This window comes from Misgurnus anguillicaudatus, chromosome 7, assembly GCF_027580225.2.
Source record: "Misgurnus anguillicaudatus chromosome 7, ASM2758022v2, whole genome shotgun sequence".
Taxonomy (NCBI): Eukaryota; Metazoa; Chordata; class Actinopteri; order Cypriniformes; family Cobitidae; genus Misgurnus; species Misgurnus anguillicaudatus.
The window spans coordinates 18,402,806-18,421,844 of record NC_073343.2 but is presented as its reverse complement, the minus strand read 5'-3'; the positions used below and the strand labels follow the sequence as shown (position 1 = coordinate 18,421,844).

General features: G+C 39.6%; 1 protein-coding gene across 9 annotated transcripts in view; it reads right to left on the bottom strand.

Moving 5' to 3' along the window:
- The window catches only part of LOC129417322 (SPARC-related modular calcium-binding protein 1), an 89,946-nt gene that overhangs the window by 59,481 nt on the left and 11,426 nt on the right, over positions 1-19,039 (bottom strand). For all 9 annotated transcript variants that reach the window (XM_055171905.2, XM_055171907.2, XM_055171904.2 and 6 more), the window contains exons 2-4: positions 9,574-9,739; positions 9,225-9,308; positions 5,363-5,475 (exon numbers count right to left, since the gene is read on the bottom strand). In XM_055171905.2, the coding sequence (XP_055027880.2) occupies positions 5,363-5,475; positions 9,225-9,308; positions 9,574-9,739 (363 nt within the window). The remainder of the gene's footprint in view (positions 1-5,362; positions 5,476-9,224; positions 9,309-9,573; positions 9,740-19,039) is intronic.

Below are 19,039 nucleotides of genomic sequence, written 5' to 3'. Positions count from 1 at the left end.
TCTTTGTCGCATCTTTCGCTTTATGATGCACCAAATCTTTTCTTTGGGTGAAAGATCTGGACTGCAGGCTGGCCATTTCAGTACTCAGATCCTTCTTCTACACCGTCTTGACGTTGTAAGTGATGCAGTATGTGGTCTGGCATTGTCATGTTGGAAAATGCAAGGTCTTCCCTGAAAGAGACGACGTCTGAATGGGATCATATGTATCTAGAACTTGGATAAAACTTTCAGCATTGATGGTGCCTTTCCAGATGAGTAAGCTGCCCATGACACACGCACTCATGCGACCCCAAACCATCAGAGATGCAAGTTTCTGAAATGAGCGCTAATAACAACTTGGGTTGTCCTTGTCCTCTTTAGTCCGGATGAAATGGCGTCCCAGTTTTCTAAAAAGAACTTCAAATTTTGATTCGTTGGACCACAGAACAGTTTTCCACTTTACCAAAGTCCATTTTAAATGAGCATTGCCCAGGGAAAACGCCTGTGCTTCTGGATCATATTTAGATATGGCTTCTTTTTTGACCTACAGAGTTTTAGCTGGCAACAGCGAATGACAAGGTGGATTGTGTTCACTGACAATGTTTTCTGGAAGTATTCCTGAGCCCATGTTATGATTTCCATTACAGTAGCATTCCTGTATGTGATGCAGTGCTGTCTTAGGGCTCAGTCACACCAAAAGCGCTTTAAACGCTTGCAAACGCAAGGCGCGACGCACTCCCTTTTTTAAAAAAAAAGAGCAGTGCAGCGCGGCTTTTCATATTGCTAAGCAACCACCGAGTCAGCTGTCTTGTCAATCAAATATTGAAGCGTGAGCGCTCTTTTGCTGTTAACTGTCATATTAGCAGAAACTTTAAAAAGAGGGCGCTTGCTCTGACCTTGTTTGAGGATGAGAGGAGCACAAACACGCAGGAGAGAATGAGCGAGTGGAGTCCGGTTCCTTCAAAGCAACTGTAAACTTCCCTCGCCACAACGTAAGGCCCGCCTCTCCCCTCATTCGATTGGACAATGGAAGACGCGAATGACGTCAGGCGCTCCTCCGCTCTCAGCGCTCCTTCAAAAACGCGTGCGCGGCAGGCGGCAGAAAACCGCAAGGCGCTCGGCGCGCATAAACAGCGCGCAAACGCGCCCTGCCCATAGAATATCATTCAAAAAAGGCGCCTGCAACTGCCATAAACGCTTTTGGTGTGACTGAGCCCTTAGGGCCCGAAGATCACGGGCATCCGGTATGGTTTTTCAGCCTTGACCCTTACGCACAGAGATTGTTCCAGATTCTCTGAATCTTTGAATGATATTATGCACTGTAGATGATGATAACTTCAATCTCATTGCATTTTTTCTCTGAGAAACTCAGAAAACTATTTTTCGCTGCAGCATTGGGGGAATTGGTGATTCTCTGCCCATCTTGACCTCTGAGAGACACTGCCATTCTGAAAGGCTCTTTTTATACCCAATCATGTTGCCAATTGACCTAATAAGTTGCAAATTGGTCTTTCAACTGTTCCTTACATGTACATTAAAATTTTCTGGCCTCTTATTGCTACCTGTCCCAACTTTTTTTGGAATGTGTAGCTCTCATGAGATCCAAAATGTGCCAATATTTGGCATGACATTTCAAAATATCTTACTTTCAACATTTGATATGTTATCTATATTCTACTGTGAATAAAATATAAGCTTATGAGATTTGTAAATTATTCCATTCCTTTTTTACTCACAATTTCTACTGTGTCCCAACTTTTTCTGTTTTGGGGTTGTAGATGGAAATATATCTACATATATATTGTAAATGTATGCACAATATATGTACATATATGAGAACATGCACATACAATGTATGAACATATATGGGGATATATACCGTATATGTACATGAAACATCTATTTAAATACTTAAATATGCAACCTGCAATATACAAACATTTACACCACATATTAACACAGACTGATGGATAATCTATCAAAAGCCACCTTTATTTTCTTTTAATCAGGCACAGATACTAAACCCAATTTGAGGTACAGTGCTACATAGGCCTATTAAAACCACAAGAGGTTTTGCATATGGTCAATCAAAATAAATATGATTGGCTTTACATTACATTACATAAATGTGTTGCATTGCATTTACATAAATTACATTTTAAAAGAGTGGCATTAAACATATATTGCAATATATCAAAGCATATAAAGACAAACTATTACATGTAAAAAATATATTGCCCTTTTTGTTCTTGATTGCAATATATTTTGTATCATATACACATGTATGGTTTATGCATATATTTAAATATATTGGGAAATATAAATATTAAATCCCATATATGGGAATATGTTGCCTAATATATTACATGATATTTTCCAATATATTGCAATATATTTTTGTTTTGTAAGGGAAGCTTAGTTTGTTAAACTGTGATATCTAGTTTGAACATCTAATTGGATTGAGACAGTAGTGAGACTTATGGGTCTCTATGAGGAATGAAGTCTATGAGGAATAATTGAGATATTAAAGAGATCTCTATGATTTCCTTTCTTGTGTGTAGGTTTGAATCCAAGGACACACACATACTGATAAAATGTATAGATTAAAATGGATAAGTGTATAGATATTCACACAGTTTTTAACCTTAATAGCCTTACTCTGCAATCATTGTAATTACATGGAAAACAGCGACCAGACTCTGTGACCAAATTTTTAACTCTTTAAAAGTGCTTACACATGTACTTTGGACTATATCAAAACATGTATCTCTGGTGTAAAGTTAGGCGGAGTCTGTGAGCAGTTATGGTTGGGGCCCTAGCAATATGACATCACATTGCAGGGGGATCCCCAACAGCCTGTTTTGAGTGACTGTTGCGATTTAAATGAGATTACACAAAGAAGAATAGATGGATTTTCTGATAGAAACACATTTAAAAGTGCATTTTTAGATTAGCGGGGCTTTAAACTTCTTTAGTTTTCAGTGGATAACAATTAAGTCTAAATGAGGGTGAGACTATAAAAAAGAGGACGAAGAGGGCTTCGGAACCGGCACAGCCGGAGACTCACCCTCCGGCGCAGCCGGAGACTCGTCAACCACCGGTGCAGCCGGAGACACGTCACCCGCCGGTGCAGCCGGAGACACGTCACCCGCCGGTGCAGCCGGAGACACGTCACCCGCCGGTGCAGCCGGAGACACGTCACCCGCCGGTGCAGCCGGAGACACGTCACCCGCCGGTGCAGCCGGAGACACGTCACCCGCCGGTGCAGCCGGAGACACGTCACCGGCCGGTGCAGCCGGAGACACGTCACCCGCCGGTGCAGCCGGAGAAACGTCACCCGCCGGTGCAGCCGGAGACACGTCACCCGCCGGTGCAGCCGGAGACACGTCACCCGCCGGTGCAGCCGGAGACACGTCACCCGCCGGTGCAGCCGGAGACACGTCACCCGCCGGTGCAGCGGAGACACGTCACCCGCCGGTGCAGCCGGAGACACGTCACCCGCCGGTGCAGCCGGAGACACTTCACCCGCCGGTGCAGCCGGAGACACGTCACCCGCCGGTGCAGCCGGAGACACGTCACCCGCCGGTGCAGCCGCCTGCGCATCCGCGAACACGTCAGCCGCCTGTGCAGCTGCAGGCGCAACCCGGACTAGATCACGCCTCATCTAGGCAACAGAACTTTGGGACTCATTTTTTGCACCCTGGACTTTTTGTTCCCCCTGTGTTTGCCCCACCACCCCTTCATCATGTACTGTTTCTGTTAAGTCACCCCAACCCGTTTGTCACTTATGTTTGTTTGCCATTGTTATTTATTGTTATTTTGTCATGGTTGTCTTCTGTTGTGCAGTCTCTCGTTCCTCGTGTTTAATGTCTTTGTTTGTTTGTGTTTATGACGTCTGGTATCCGTCATTGAAGACCGGGGTACTGTCATGGGCTTGCCAGATCTTTTGTACTAGACTCGGGTCTGAGTGTATCTGGCAAGACCATGACAGTACTATGTTCTGTGTGGGAGCATGTGGAGGCATATAGTTGTGGGGCTTCCACATGTTCCCAGTGTTTTGTGGCTGTCATGGTCTTGCCTGACCTTGGTTATTATCCAGGTCGGTTGTTAGTGGGCAAGACTATGGCAGCATTGTGTTTGTGTGGGAACACGTGTGTCTTCACATCATGTATGTGTGACACGTGTTCCCAGTGTCTTGTCACTTTTACCCCACTCCCTTATGTACTTGTGTCTTAAGTGATTAATTATGTTAACCTGTTCCCCATTGATGTGCTGTCTATATAATGCCCTCGTGTTCTCTGTGTGGTGTGCGTGCGTTGTAGTATTTTCAGTGTTGATGTTTCCAGTTCCTGTTCCAGTGATTCTCTTGTTCTGCTTTGTTTTGTGTTTCATCACAGTGTTTTGGTTATTACTTGTTTTACCCCCTTGTGGGTGTTTTTGTTATATTTATTAAACTCATAGTTATTTTCGTATATCTGGTCTGCGTTTGGGTTCTCTTTTAGTTTTACCTTATTCGGTGTATTCGCACCGTGACAGTGCTGAATTGTTGAATAATGCACAGTGACACCATTTGCAGCAAGTTGGTGTTGTAGGTCTTTGGAGGTGGTCTGTGGGCTGTTTTTGACCATTCTCAAAATCTTTCGCCTTTTCCTCTCCAATATTTTACGTGGCCTGCCACTTCTGGCCTTAACAAGAACTGTGCCTGTGGTCTTCCATCTCCTCACTATGTTCCTCACAGTGGACACTGACAGCTTATATCACTGCGGTAATTTTTTGTAGCCTTCCCCAACCATAATATTGAACAATCTTTGTTTTCAGGTCATTTGAGAGTTGTTTTGAGGCCTCCATGTTGCCACTCTTCAGAGTCAAAGAGAACAACAACTTGCAAGTGGCCACCTTAAATACCTTTTCTCATGATTGTATGCACCTGTCTATGAAGTTCAAGGCTTAATATGTTCACCAAACCAATTTGTGTTCCAATTAATCAGTGTTAAGTAGTTACAGGTATTCAAATCAAGGGTGTTCATTTTGACGCACATTGCACCTCATTTCACAACTGAAATATTACTGTGTCCTTCACTTATTTGATAGATCAAAATGAAATTGCTTATTCAAACACCCACATATTTATAAATGAAAATCATGCACATTTCCAGGGGTGCTCAAACTTTTGCATACGACTGTATGTACATTATATTCATATGTATGTAGTCACCTATGTGACCATACTGATGAGAAAAACAGGGAAGTAATATCATTTGGATTCAGTTCAGGTCTTTGGAAGATTTTGTTTGGAAGAGTTGTCCACCTAGCAATGCTATGTACTGTAAGTTTGCTTTAGGATTTACTAATGTGAGTAACAACAAATAAAATGCAGACAGACCTGGGCAAATGTTCCATCATCGTTGCATTGTGGTATAAAAATAGATTCCAGTGGCCTCTTTGCCAGCTCCAAAGCCTGGCTCCTTTCCACTCGACACTTGGATTGGCCTGTTTCTGTTACATGGATACAAAAACATCTAATTACATGTTGAAGTGTGAATATCACTACAGTCTACAAACATACCGTATTTAGTACATAGATGTGATGAGCTTATTTAAATGGCAGAGGAACATACATTTATACTTTCAAAAACACATCTCTATTCACACAGATAATAGGAGCATAATAAAAGCAGAAATTATAAACAGCTGCTGTCTATGACTAATCATTTAGAACAGACTAGTCTGTCATCTAGTGCAGTGGCTGTTCTAGCTTGTAAGGCGCCTGGGGCGAAATAGAGTCTAATTCTATTTTGATAAATAAAATTATGATTTTTCGTTGAATTATTCATTATGCATATGTCATTATGCTCACTGTATCAAACTTTAAAAGTAATCCAATTCAATAACTTGATAGTTTTTTTTAATTGGTAAATAAATACAACCAAATTAAAGTAGTGCAGTTGCAGTGTTTTCAGGCTGTTTACATGACAGCATTATATTAAAAGATATATACATGTACGGTAAATTATACCCAGTGTTATGTAACCTGGACAAATATTGTTGCTCTATGGGGCAGTTTCCTAGACAGGGTTTAGATTAATCAAGGACTAAGCCTTAGTTCTATAAGAATATTTAAGTAGTTTTTACAAATAAACCTTGGTGTGCAAAACAATGGCACTGATATATGTGAAGATATGTCAATGCAAGATGTTTTTAAATTAAGGCAGCTCAAAAATGTTTTTTAGTCTGTGAATAGGATAAGCTCTGTTCAGTAACCCCCCCCCCCATGTCTAACTGCATACTGCATATAGTAAGCAATATAACACCTATAACATCTATTTGATCACAATATGTATATTATACTTTTAATGAGTGACATAACTCCATATAGGCCCACTGTAAATAAGTTTTAAAAACTATAATTCTTAAGATCTTACATGATATCTACTTTTTTTGTGGAGTTCACTAATAATGACTAATATTTTTGTTACATCTACTCAATTCAATTTGTGATAGTAAAAATAAATGTAATTATACTAGATTTTACAGCTTTTAAATTGACTTAATAATGTGTAAAAATGTTTCATAAAAAAAACATGAGTAGATCATAATAAATGTTTATAAAGTGTATATCTTTTGAACATTGTCCCAAATGGCGCACTTCATGTGGACTTTCAGTCTCGTGGACTTAAATTGCGCATGCTTGCTTAGTCTACGAGTCCTTAGGGTGTCCCATCTGTCATTTTTATGCTCATCAGCACCCCCTTTGCCTCCTTGATGCGATCTCCAGCGAACGCCCGCACTGCAGCAGGCTTCGCGCACTTTACCAACCCAGAAGTCCTTGCGAAAGAGCAATCAGACAAGTCCGATGACGGAAGGGAGGAGTTCACACTGACAGGCAACTTCCCTTCTTATTGCCAGAGGTGGGTAGTAACGAATGACATTTACTTCGTTACATTTACTTGAGTAATTTTTTTTAGGTAACTACTTTTAGAGTAAATTTAAGGATGGGTACTTTTTACTCTTACTCAAGTACATTTCTAGTGAAAAAACTGTACTTTTACTTCGTTACATTCGGCGGCGTTACTGCGCTACTGTCAAATGGTAATAATTAATGAATATATTTTTTTTAAGTTTATAGGGCGTGTTCGAAAGTTTCGCGAGACAGGCTGGGTCACCCTAAAGCGCGCGACCGCGCGGTCACCCTTTATGTCCAAATTCAGTCTTTTCAAGAAACTGAATAAACACTGTATTTTTTAATGATTACACACTGTTTTGTCTAAGTTGACAAGCACTTTTAATACTTTTTATTAATCGAATATTTGCAAAACCCACTGACAAACATAAAGAGTGACCAATAATAATGAGTTATGACCAAAAAAATACAAGGTTTCGAAAGGACAGGTACGATATCTACTTTTTTCTTCTGCTGAAACAAGTAATATGGGTTTGGCACAGCATTTTTGGGTAAACTATGCCTTTAATTCTTAATTTGACCTTCCCAGTTTTTTCCAAATGTGGAATACACAATAGCCTAACTTTCCATTACACCTTAATTCACTTATTTCGCTGAAGAGGTCTTTTGTAAATATAAACTACATTCTTGATAATTAACAAAAAAATCACCTGACGTTTCTGTTTAGCACTAAGCAAGTTTAAATATCTAGGGACAATTTGTCAGTAGATACTGATTAGTCTTGTTTATCCTAAAAACAAACAAACAATAGAAAAAATACAATATCACTTGGCACCTTTACAGGGACAAATTATCCATAGACAAGATTGGGCGAGTGCCCTAGCAATGGGGGGGCACCAAGGGCTTCAGACTGCAACCAAATAGATTGAGTTTTTGAGACAGCCTGTGCAGGCATGTGTGGGGCACACGTGACAAAAAAAGTCGGAATACGCAACTCTTTTTTATTAATGTTTTACCGCTCACTTACGCAACATCAATCATTTTATGTCACCATGTGCTCAGTTAATTTACAGATGGGTTTACGCAGCCCCATGTGAAGACACCTCACCTTACATTTCACTCAGAACTGCAAAAAGCCACGGGGTCAGTTAGGCAGAAATGAGATAAAGAGAGCAGGAGAACTTCTAGGCTAGTCATTTAAGACATCAGAGACATTTGAAAGATTTTGATTCAACATCAGTTATCATTCAATATATTGATGATATTTTGATTTATAGAGAAGATTAAATTGAATATGAGAGGGATGTCAGGTGGCTGCTTGATTCCTTGTACAGTAAAGGTGAGACAGTTTAAAAGACATCCATTTCTTGAAACTATGATTGTATAGTAAAAACAAATATCTAGTTAATAAAGTAATGCATGCTAAAATCAGCATAGGGAATCTCTGTGGCTAATTTAAAAGACATCTATATTTTGCTGTTATGTTGTACAGTGGCGGCTCGTGACTGCTCATCCAAGGGGTGCAAATTCAAAATAAGTGTTCGGAGTGTCACATGTGTGGTTCCCTTTTCCAAAATATGTGTTCTGCGTGTGGAGAGATCCTGTGTGCATCACGTGTTTTGTAAAAATAAGTGCCCGCTGCACACGCGTCAAAACCGTTTATGATAAAAGGGACGCTCACGTTCACAACATACACGTAAGAGACTCCCATAACAGTAAACTCTGATTACGCATGAGATTATGCGAGTATCTGGCAAACGCGAGCGTCTCTTTTACCATAAACCCTTTAGACGCGTCTGCAGGCACTTCCTATTCTGAAAGTTTGATCAATTCTGCAGTACATAATGACAATTATAATGAGAATTAAGTCTATTTATTATCAAAGTATTTTTTCAGTAATACAGTTATTTTGCGGAAAAATGTCAATAATTGCATTGCAGGCTAATGCCCCAAAATGTTCTGAATCCACTCCTCAAATTTTCAGTCAGAGGCTACAGTGCTCCTAGTTTGCCTGGAGTAATGACAAGACTTTTACTTTTTTTGGGGGGGGCACTTCAAATGTGGGCCTTTAATTGACAGTTTTAGAAATTGACAGTTTTAGAAATTGATCAGGGCTGACCTCGAATTCAGCAATCTGTCGTTTGGTAAGCAATTGACATCACAACAGTGTATGGATATCGTATGCAAAAATTACATGCATAACAGTGGGCATACGTTACGTATGCGGTTTTCATATAAGTAAAAGCAGACAATTTTTTCCAGTGACAGCTTAGGACCATTTTTGTCTTTTTTTTTTGACAGGGGTATGCTTTTTTAACCATAATGTACATTATGTAGACCATACCTTTTAATTCCAGTTCTTTGCGCTCTGAAGCATGTGTAGGTGCTGGGAGGATAGAAGGTTCATCTTTTTTCACCAAGTTTTTATCTGAAATCATAACATTAACAAAACAACAAAAATACAAAACAAGATTTGTTTTATTTGAGTAACTGGTCTAGCCTCGTAAGTAATGTTTTTTTTTCACACTAATTATATGAACTGGAATATAGCATATTAGTTGGTGGTCATTATGGTGTCTTGTTTGAAGACGTAAACTACCTGTTTCCTGATTCAGAATTTATAATTCTCAAATAAATACAATTCAGTTGGCCTACTTTAAAAACTGACCACATAGATCTTGATTTTCACTAACCTTTGCATCGCCCCCTGTGGGCGAGGCTGAGGGTGCGGTCCTTGCATTTCGCCCTCTGCAGATCACAACTGGTATCATAACTGTGTCCGTCTGACCCACAAACAGGTTTGCCGTGGGTCCTGGAGCAGACAGTAGCACAGTGGCTCTCCCTCTCTCCTATAAGCCACTGCAAACGCGCACATACATAAAAGATACATAAAGCAGATTTATATGGAGCAGTGAGGGCACGTCAGTATAATAAGCCATGAAGCACTTGACAGAATAGCCTGACTAGACCTGTAATGAGACTGCAATAAATTAAACAAAGCTACAGAGCTTTAAAAAAGCTAAATGAGTTTCACAGGTTTAGCAGTAGGAAAATGATGACACTTCCGTTGGTGCAATTGCCATTCAGATTAATCATGTGCCTGAGAATAGTTGAAGTCAAATACCATACGGCCTTATTGCATGTATAGACATTATAACAACAGAAGATTAAATAGGAGAAGAAATGGAAATCTGTTCATGTCAGAGAGATATGGAAGTGGAAAAATAGGTGTGGGGGGCCAGGAACCACCAAGAATTGTGATGGTTTTGTGATATGTTGGCGTTTGTTTTAGGAGGCTTTCAAACTGACAGTTTAGTTCAAAACAGGGCATAGTTTGCATAAAAAAACTTGTAATGTAAAAGCTGTCATGCTGACCTGGGAGCCCAGCAGGGTACCGAACCCGAGACTACCTGAAGAAGGTGGTCTGAGCTCTGTTGCAATGGAACTGTGGTGCAAATGTAATGGGGCATTGCAATTTCATTTGAACTTTGACAGGATCTGTACACAACAGCAGAAGAAGTGAAATAGCATATGGGGAATTGCTATTGAGATTAAAATATCAGTGCCAGTTGCGTGAAAATCCTTAAGTGAGGGTTTCCCTAAGGGGGGGAATCCCTAAGGGAAGGGATTTCTTCAAGAGTGTTGTAACAAACTTCTTAACTGTCACCCTTACCTAACTGTTTATACTAAGTATTTTACGGTAGTATCTGTCAAAACACGGCAATGGAAAATTGCTTGCTATAGTTACAAAATCTTACAACGTAAACAAATCAATGCACGCAGCTCAACAGATTGTGGATTTGTGTACAGTGAAACGTCGAAAATAACAGACTTTAAAGTACCGCATGTATAAAAGTAATTAAAACTTGAAGCACTTTGGATTGAGTGACAATCAAACTGCTATTCTCCTAATAAATGTGCATCACTTTTCTACAAGGGATTTTTCCATCGTTAAAAATGTGCCATTGTACTTCCTCTTCTTAAATAACCATAAAATCAGCCACCACATTTGACGTTAAGGGACCTGTTATGTGCAGCTTTTATTGAATAAAACAAAACAAAGTAGATAAACCGAAACAAGATAATGATTGGAACAAGAAGAACATGAAGAACAGACAAGGAACCCAATGCAAACATCCAACAAAGACTGACAAAGGACAACTGAAACATTAGGGCTACATATACAGGTTGAAGAGGATAACAAGACACACATCTTGGACAGGACAGAGAGACTAGGGAACTCAAAAACAGCCAGTCTATGGCGCTTGGGAGTGGCCATGTTGGCTGACCTACAGGAGACTCAGAGACAACCATCTCGGCTTTGACAGGACTCTCAGGGTGTTTTCACATATGTTGGTGCGCACCGTGGTGTGGCCTCGGGCCGCACCAAAATACATTGTATAATTTTTCAGTTAGTGCGGTCTGTGTTCACATATGTTGTTTTTACCGTACTAGAAACGCCGCACTGTACACCACGTGACAACTGTCAGCGCTGTCATTGGTCTCTGACAGCTCTTACCATTTCATGACCACCCCCCGTTTCCACGACAACCAGCCTGACAGGAAGAGCGACCCTAGCAAGATATGGAGATAAACGATGTACGTCTTTGCAAAGTTTATTTGCTTTAATGCGGAATTGCGTAACTGTTCTATTAAAGGCTTCGTTCTCACGGAGCCAGCACTATTTTTGTGTGTGGAGGACAGCTGTGCATTTATAAAATCATCAGCTTTAAACGTACAGGAGACAGTGAATCTCTGCAACGGACCAAGATTGCCTTGTTTGTTGTTAACTCACAATATAACACCCGGCTCACGTCATGACGGAAGCCCAGTGGATCAAACATGTGGAGAACTTCCTATATTTGGTTCGGCCCGAGGTCGAGCAGCGTTAACACCACAGATGGGTCTCACCAGAGTTTGGTGGCTGTTTAGTGCGCACCAGAGTGCGGCTGTTGTGGTCACACTGACCAAAACGAACCGTACTCGGACTGACACGTCATTTGGGCCGACCTAAACAGTGTATGTGTGAAAACACCCTCAGAAAATACAGATACAGGCCTTATGGTCAGGATAGGAAATTCAGGGAACTTAGGCTCAGCCAACTTAGTTGGAACAGAAACAGGAGGTGCAGGAAACTCAGTTTAGGACCTTTCATCCATGTCAGTAAGCTCAGGTTCATCCTCTGAGGGAAACGAAGAACAAAAAGCAGACCACACACTACAGAGCTATAGCCGCAATATGAAACACAACAGATAAGGGCCATATCTCTGATGCTTGTGAGGCTACTGAACTAGAGAACTTAAAAACACCAGCCACTTGCACTGACACCAGTGGACTATCCACCAGGCTAAAGACCTAGAGTCCTGTGCCTTGATGTCGCCATCTTGTCCGTAAATTCTTTTGACTTTGCCATCTTGGAATATGGCATGGTGTGGCGGCCATATTGTGAACAGGTACGGGCGTGGTGGCCATCTTGGAAACAGGCGCAGGCATGGCGGCCATCTTGTGAACAGATGCAGGCATGGTGGCCATCTTGGGAACAGATACTGGGAACTGGTTCAGGCATGAGTCTCGGGCTAGCCACCATGAGTGTGGTGCAAACAGGCACATGTACACTGTTGCCTACCCCCCCCCCCAAATAAAATGTTAAGGAGATGCGTCATCCACGGTGAAGGGGGACCTGCTCAACACCAGAACCAGCTCTACAAAGTTCTTAAAACTCCCTTGAGAATCATATTGAGACAGTTGCGATTTGACTGGGTCATTCAGACCATATTGATACAAAACATTAAGCGTCTTATCTGGAAAGTGGGTTTGTGGTGCACGGTCCAAAAAGTCCTGGATGTGACTCTCAAGGCAGTGAGAGCCCTGGCGGACCATGACAAGTCTCGTGGCTGGTTACCAAAAAGCTGCTGGATCCATTTGTGGTCAGTCTTCAAGAAAGTTGGTAAGAGGTAGGCAGAGGTAGCGGATCCAAGTGCAGCTTTTATTGAATAAAACATAAAACAAAGTAGATAAAACAGAAACAAGATAATCCTTGGAACAGGTAGAACACGAAGAACAGACAAGGAAGCCAACACAAACATTGAACAAAGACTGACAAAGGAAAACATAAAACACTAGGGCTATATATATATAGACAAGGTTGAACAGTTCTTGGACAGCACAGAGAGACTAGGGAACTCAAAAACAGGCAGTCTATGGCACTTGGGAGCGGCCATGATGGCTGACATACCTGGGGAGACAATCAACAAGGAACCAATGAACAAAAGGACTATTTCAGCGTGAAAACAGTCAAATTAAAAACTAAAGGATTCACAGCAGCATATCATCATATTTTACAGGGCCATCACAAAAAATCCAAGATATATTATCATTGAGAATGAGACTGCAAAAAACGTTGTTAGGATTTAGCAAACGAGACGAGCACCAGTGGATTAACAGCTAATGTATTCCCTTCTAAAGCAACAATGGGGGGGGCTTGCATTGAGCCTGGTCGCTTTGCAAATTGGAGAGAGGGTAGAAAGAGGCTTGCTGTCACCAAAGATGGGTCAGTTCACTGTCTTACATGCCAAGCCAGATGATTCTTTGTCTTTTGGGATTTTAATAAAAAAAACTTTAAATTTTTATGTTTCAAACTGTTGAAAAATGTTTTAATCTGAGCATTTCAAGTTTGAACTGTCGGGTTGCTTTTGAAACATTTGATGAAACTGAAATTTAAAATGCAATGCAATTGTTTGCTTGTAGTGTTGTGTTACATTCATCCCAGCCAACAATAAGCCACTTATGTTCAAAGTGAAGCTATACTGAAGTCCTTCTACATTTGTACATAGACCACACAACTTTTAAAATAGTTTTTCTGAAAAAGTTTACCTTTGCCCTCGCTGTCTTTTACTTTTGCCATGTTGCTTAGCTTGCTACATTTCCCAGTGGAATAGCTACAGTGTTATGAAGCTTCATTTAATGAAGAGTAACTGCTAGCTTAGCGTACTACATTTTCCAAGTAGCTTGCCCAGTCCTGCCCATCACACAGTGCAACTAACAGCACAGCAGGTAAACTAAATTGAAAAAGCACTACTGGAAACAGAATTTTAGCCAGGAACACAGGGTTTATTTTTATTTCAATCTGACCCATCTGTACTAAACTGAAAATACATCTTTATTCAACACACACACACACACACACAGCACATAACAAAAGGCTTGCTTTAGAACTAAGTCTTGTGAGCTAAGTTATTAAGCTATTAGTCAAATAGCACTAAATGTTACAGATGTGAACTAATGCAGTTTTAATATCTGATGACTAATGACATTGACTTAACACTGTAAAAAGTAAAATAGATAAAAATCGGATTGTAGACAACTGACTGATCATGCTTACCAAGAGAAAAACTGTGTTGAAAGTGCATCTATCAAAAATCTTTTTCTCAACTTTTTGGACTTTGGACAACTTTTCTTATATTATCTTTGTTTTTCTTTTCATCTTTTTTGAGACTAAAAATAAAAAATGTTGCTGAAATGTGCAAACATGTGCAGTCATGTTTAAGGCAAGCCAAAATTTGGTCTAAGGAACCCCATCAAAGTAGATCTATAAATGCTGCATCTTGGCAAGCCGTTTAAAAATGACTTTGAGTTCACATCTATAGAGTTAGGGCGTACTCACACTATCAAAACCAAACTGTGCCTAAGTGACCCCCAAGCCTGGTTTGTGTGAGTATTCCGTACCATGCCCAGGTGTGGTTTGGTTATTTTCGCCTTGGCACCCTTGCAGAGATGGGCTTGGGTGCAAAGGGGATTTGACTCCGGTATAAAAATAACAGCATCTTAATTTATGGCGACAAAAACACTCTACTAATGCAACTCTACATTTACACCATGGAAGCGCAACAAGGTCACGCCCTTTTTTGGCAAATTCCTGTGGGCGGAGGTTAGTCAAAAAATTCATATAACTGGGAAGTAGAGGGCTCAAATTGTTGTATCTCGGCCAAATATTGTCCTATCCTATCAAAAAAAGCTTTCAAAAAATTTACCCTAAGACTGGTTTTGTGGTCCAGGGTCACGTATGATGAAGACATGGTGAGAGGGCTGTGTGTCATCGCATTCTAAATGACTCAAAATAAAAAGCCACAAACTTAATGTCATCATAATGATGAAAGCGTGCTTGGCCTCAAATCGAAAAAGTACAGTGTGAATGCAAGCTTGTGGGGAATTGGTGAGGGGAAACAATCGCTCCCAAATGTGGGTGCGCCCTTAGTGGTCTATTTGTCATTTAGTTTAAAAAAAAACTAAAAATGGAGCAAAGGGCAAAGATTACACAGTCAAGCAAAGTGAAGAATCTTTGATTATTACTTTGATCATTTGGGTTACATGAATGCTTAAATGATTACATGTTATAATTGCTGAAACTTTCTTTGAAATTTGCTGTCTTAAAAGAAAAACAAGTTAAAGCACATTTCTTCACAGTCTTCACAGTTTAGTTCACAAAAAAAAATTATTTTATTATTATCTTTCTTCCGTGGCACAGGAAGATAATTGTCCCAGTTGCTCTGAAGGTCTCTGATGAGGCCAACAAGCTAGAATATGAATATTGAAAATTTTATGTTGCTGTATTTGTTGTAATTTTTGCTGTAAAAAAGTAGTTGGACACTTCAATGACATGACAACCCTGATAAAATCTCCCTCCATTGGCCCTCAGAAAAAGGTATTTTAGATAACATTAGGAATTACAGAAAGACACTGACACATTGTATTAGTCTTCTATCTGCTCTATCTCTATTAGTCCTCTAGTATCTCTATCTGGGTTATCTCACATGCACGATCACCTCCCATTGATAGGAAACATAAGAACAAGGTTTTAAAGGGTTAGCACCACACAACACTGATATGGTGCACTGCAGATACCCATGATAGATCACCTCACATGAAATCAGTATAATGTGTGCATAAAAAACTGTTAACATAAAAATATAGACCTAAGAAAACTTCCAGAAACTGTTCAGCACATATAGGAAAATGTCTATTTAGTAGGCAACAATCCATAAACTTAACCAGTTCTCTTTTACTGCTAAACTCATATGCAATTTATTGAATTCATATCAATTTCTTTAAAGTGCACCTATTTCATTGCTAAAAAATGATGTTATTTTGTGTATTTGGTATAATACAATGTGTTTGCATGGTTTATGGTTCAAAAAACACATTATTTTCCACATACCTATATTTTTGTAGCTCCAGATATACTGTCTTCCTGAAACTGACTGATTTAGTAGAAAACTCATGGATTTGAAAAATTCTGTCCCTGATTGTGATTGGCCTGAATACATCTGACGTCAGCTGAAAATGTGATGCTCCTTACCATGTTTGAAAGATTCGGTCACAATGCAATGCTAACAGGAGTTAATTTACAGGCTGTGAGTCCAAGTGAATTATGATAAAGTCAGATAATTGTCTACATCACCAATCCCAGAAAGTATACTGTTGCCTACAATCCGTGTGTTTGTTGTAGTCCAAGAAAAGAGATTTACGTTGGAGACGATAATTCACGTCATCGTTTACTTTGGGGTATGTACCTTTTGCATATCGTTAACATGTACTAATACACACTGTAAAATCGTGAATCGGACCATAGGAGCTCTTTAATAATTTCTCAACCGTATTGTTCAAATGAAAGAGATCACAAAAAAACAATTCCAATTTGACATTCATGACAATGTTTCTTATTAGCAGGTACAGTAATAGATACTCTAAAGTTTAGCCTGGACGCCTCACAATAATGTGAAGAATTCTGGAAGAGCTACAGATATAGAAGAAATCTCTTTTCACAGATGGATTTGTATTCTTGGCAGGCATTACATGTGTGTGGTATTCACAGGCAATGCCAGAACTATTCTCTGTAACGTGTGAAGCACTGATTACCTTTAGGAGGAACAACAACAAAAAATAACGGGCAAAAGGAGACTTCTGATAGGCTGTTATGGAATTAGTTGGCCAAGTACATCTGGCACCTCTCAAAAAGCTCAAAAAGTAAGTGAGAATTCTGTTTCAAATTAGAACTTGGTTTAAAACTGGAATTTGCAGATTTTCATCTTATGAGACCCTTATACCTACATATGTGATGCCCAAACGTTATGTCAAAAAATGAAAATCTAAACTTTCCATGAACTACATTTTTACATTCATAGAGCTCAGATTTTCTCCGAGTTGACACGTGTTTAGGTTTAGTTATATCTAACACAATTTTCACTTTAGTAATTTCATTGGTGTCTAACAAATCTGACTGTCTGTCACTGCAAAACCCTCTTTTTGACAAAAACCTCCACTTCTTAAAAACAATACACTTCTTGAGATATTATACAAGACATAGTACAATTGCAAAATTACTAAGGATGCAACTAGAAACATTGCAAATGATAAAAGTCAAAAGGTAAAACTAATGTGCTGTGATGCATGTGGCTGCCTGCCACATTTGGGTTGTATTCAGGTCCAAGTCACAAGGGACACAAGTTTAAATGTGATCCAAGTTTGTTACACATTCGACTTCTGTGCATTTTGAGTACTTTGCTGAAAAATCGTTGTGCATTTAACAAATTCTTGTAACTGGTATTTCTGAACGGCCTGAGGCCTGGATTAAGCAGATTTGAAATAAAAGTATTTGATGAACATATAATACATGCCTAGAGCATTCAGTTAATATTATTATCTCATTTTTGATGGCTTGTTTAGCAGCATTTGCATTTGAACTCATAATTTTCCTATTTGCATACTGATCTAAGTAAAAAAGGCCCACCTACCAAGTTTCTATATTATAACTCAGTTTCCCTAAATCCTTACATTTCTTAAATGTTTCCTCAGACAATAGACACATTTGGTACTTTGTGAACTTTAGCAAAACAGCAAAAGTTCACAAGACAGCAGTTTTTACACAACTGGAGAAGTTGGAGGGTGACTATTCATAGCAAATAATGTGAGAACCTGATTGTTCATACCTCAAATATGGCTTTTCACAAGCATTACTCAAAGAATCAGTCATGGCAATAATATTTTTTTTGTCATAAAGCCTATGCAAGTATAATATATTTGTGGCTATGTGTGTGTGAGTGTGTGTGTGTGTGTGGGGGGGTTGGTATATGTGGTTTACAGGGACATGAATAGTGTAAAATGACATGTTTATTATGCTATAAAGATGGTATACGGGAAAAACTGACTGGCTTAAAACATACTACATTACTTTATCATAGATTAAAGACTTAGATTAGATTAAATGGGAATAGAATATACAGTATAAATGCATTGCATCTATGGAATTGTCCCTGTAAACCACATTTTCTTATTTCACACATGATGGGTTATAGTAAAGTTAAATACTAAAACAAGTACATAAATTTGAATGATTTTAGTGGAAAAGTATCCCTATGGATTCTGGAACCACTAACAATGGCCAACAGCTCCAACTTTATTCAATGTGGTCCACCTTCACAATGCTGTATATTAACTTCAGCTTGCTAAACAAATGCTTTTGATTATTTTCCCCTGAGCTTGAAGTAACAAACTAAAACATGCACATACTAAATAAATGGCAAAGTTGTTTGTCCTGTGTAGTAGCACATCTGCAGGAGTCAACAAAACATTCCAAAGAAAGAAGATCCCCACTGAGGATGAAAATATAAGAATCGCTTTCAGCGATGAAACCTAGCTGTCCAGTGAGGTAAAGAGACACTACTTTTATCGGGATGTAATTGAAGCCTCTAGAAGGCTGGTATTTTCTCAGAGTAAGACGTATCATTAAATACTGATAGCCGCTGCTATCTCTCCACAGTGAAATGCCTTAGCACTGACCCAGAACACATTCTCCTTGTCAGAAAACCTTCCTTATCCAAATCCCAGCTGTCCCTGACTGTATATCGAGCACACAGCGCTGCCTCTGGCCCACACAAGGAGAACAGCCCTGACTCTGTCTCCCAACATGTTCTGCCTATTTCTCTTTCCTGTCTATCTTTCTCACTTACACATTTATCTCTCTTTATTACGTTGTCTATCTCTGTCTCACGCTCACTATATCCAATTCTTGTCCAAGTCTACTGTCAGCCTGGTGTACTTCATCCTGGAAATGCAAGTGCATAAATATTTCTTGTGATTTTGAAGTGCTCCTGAGCATTACAT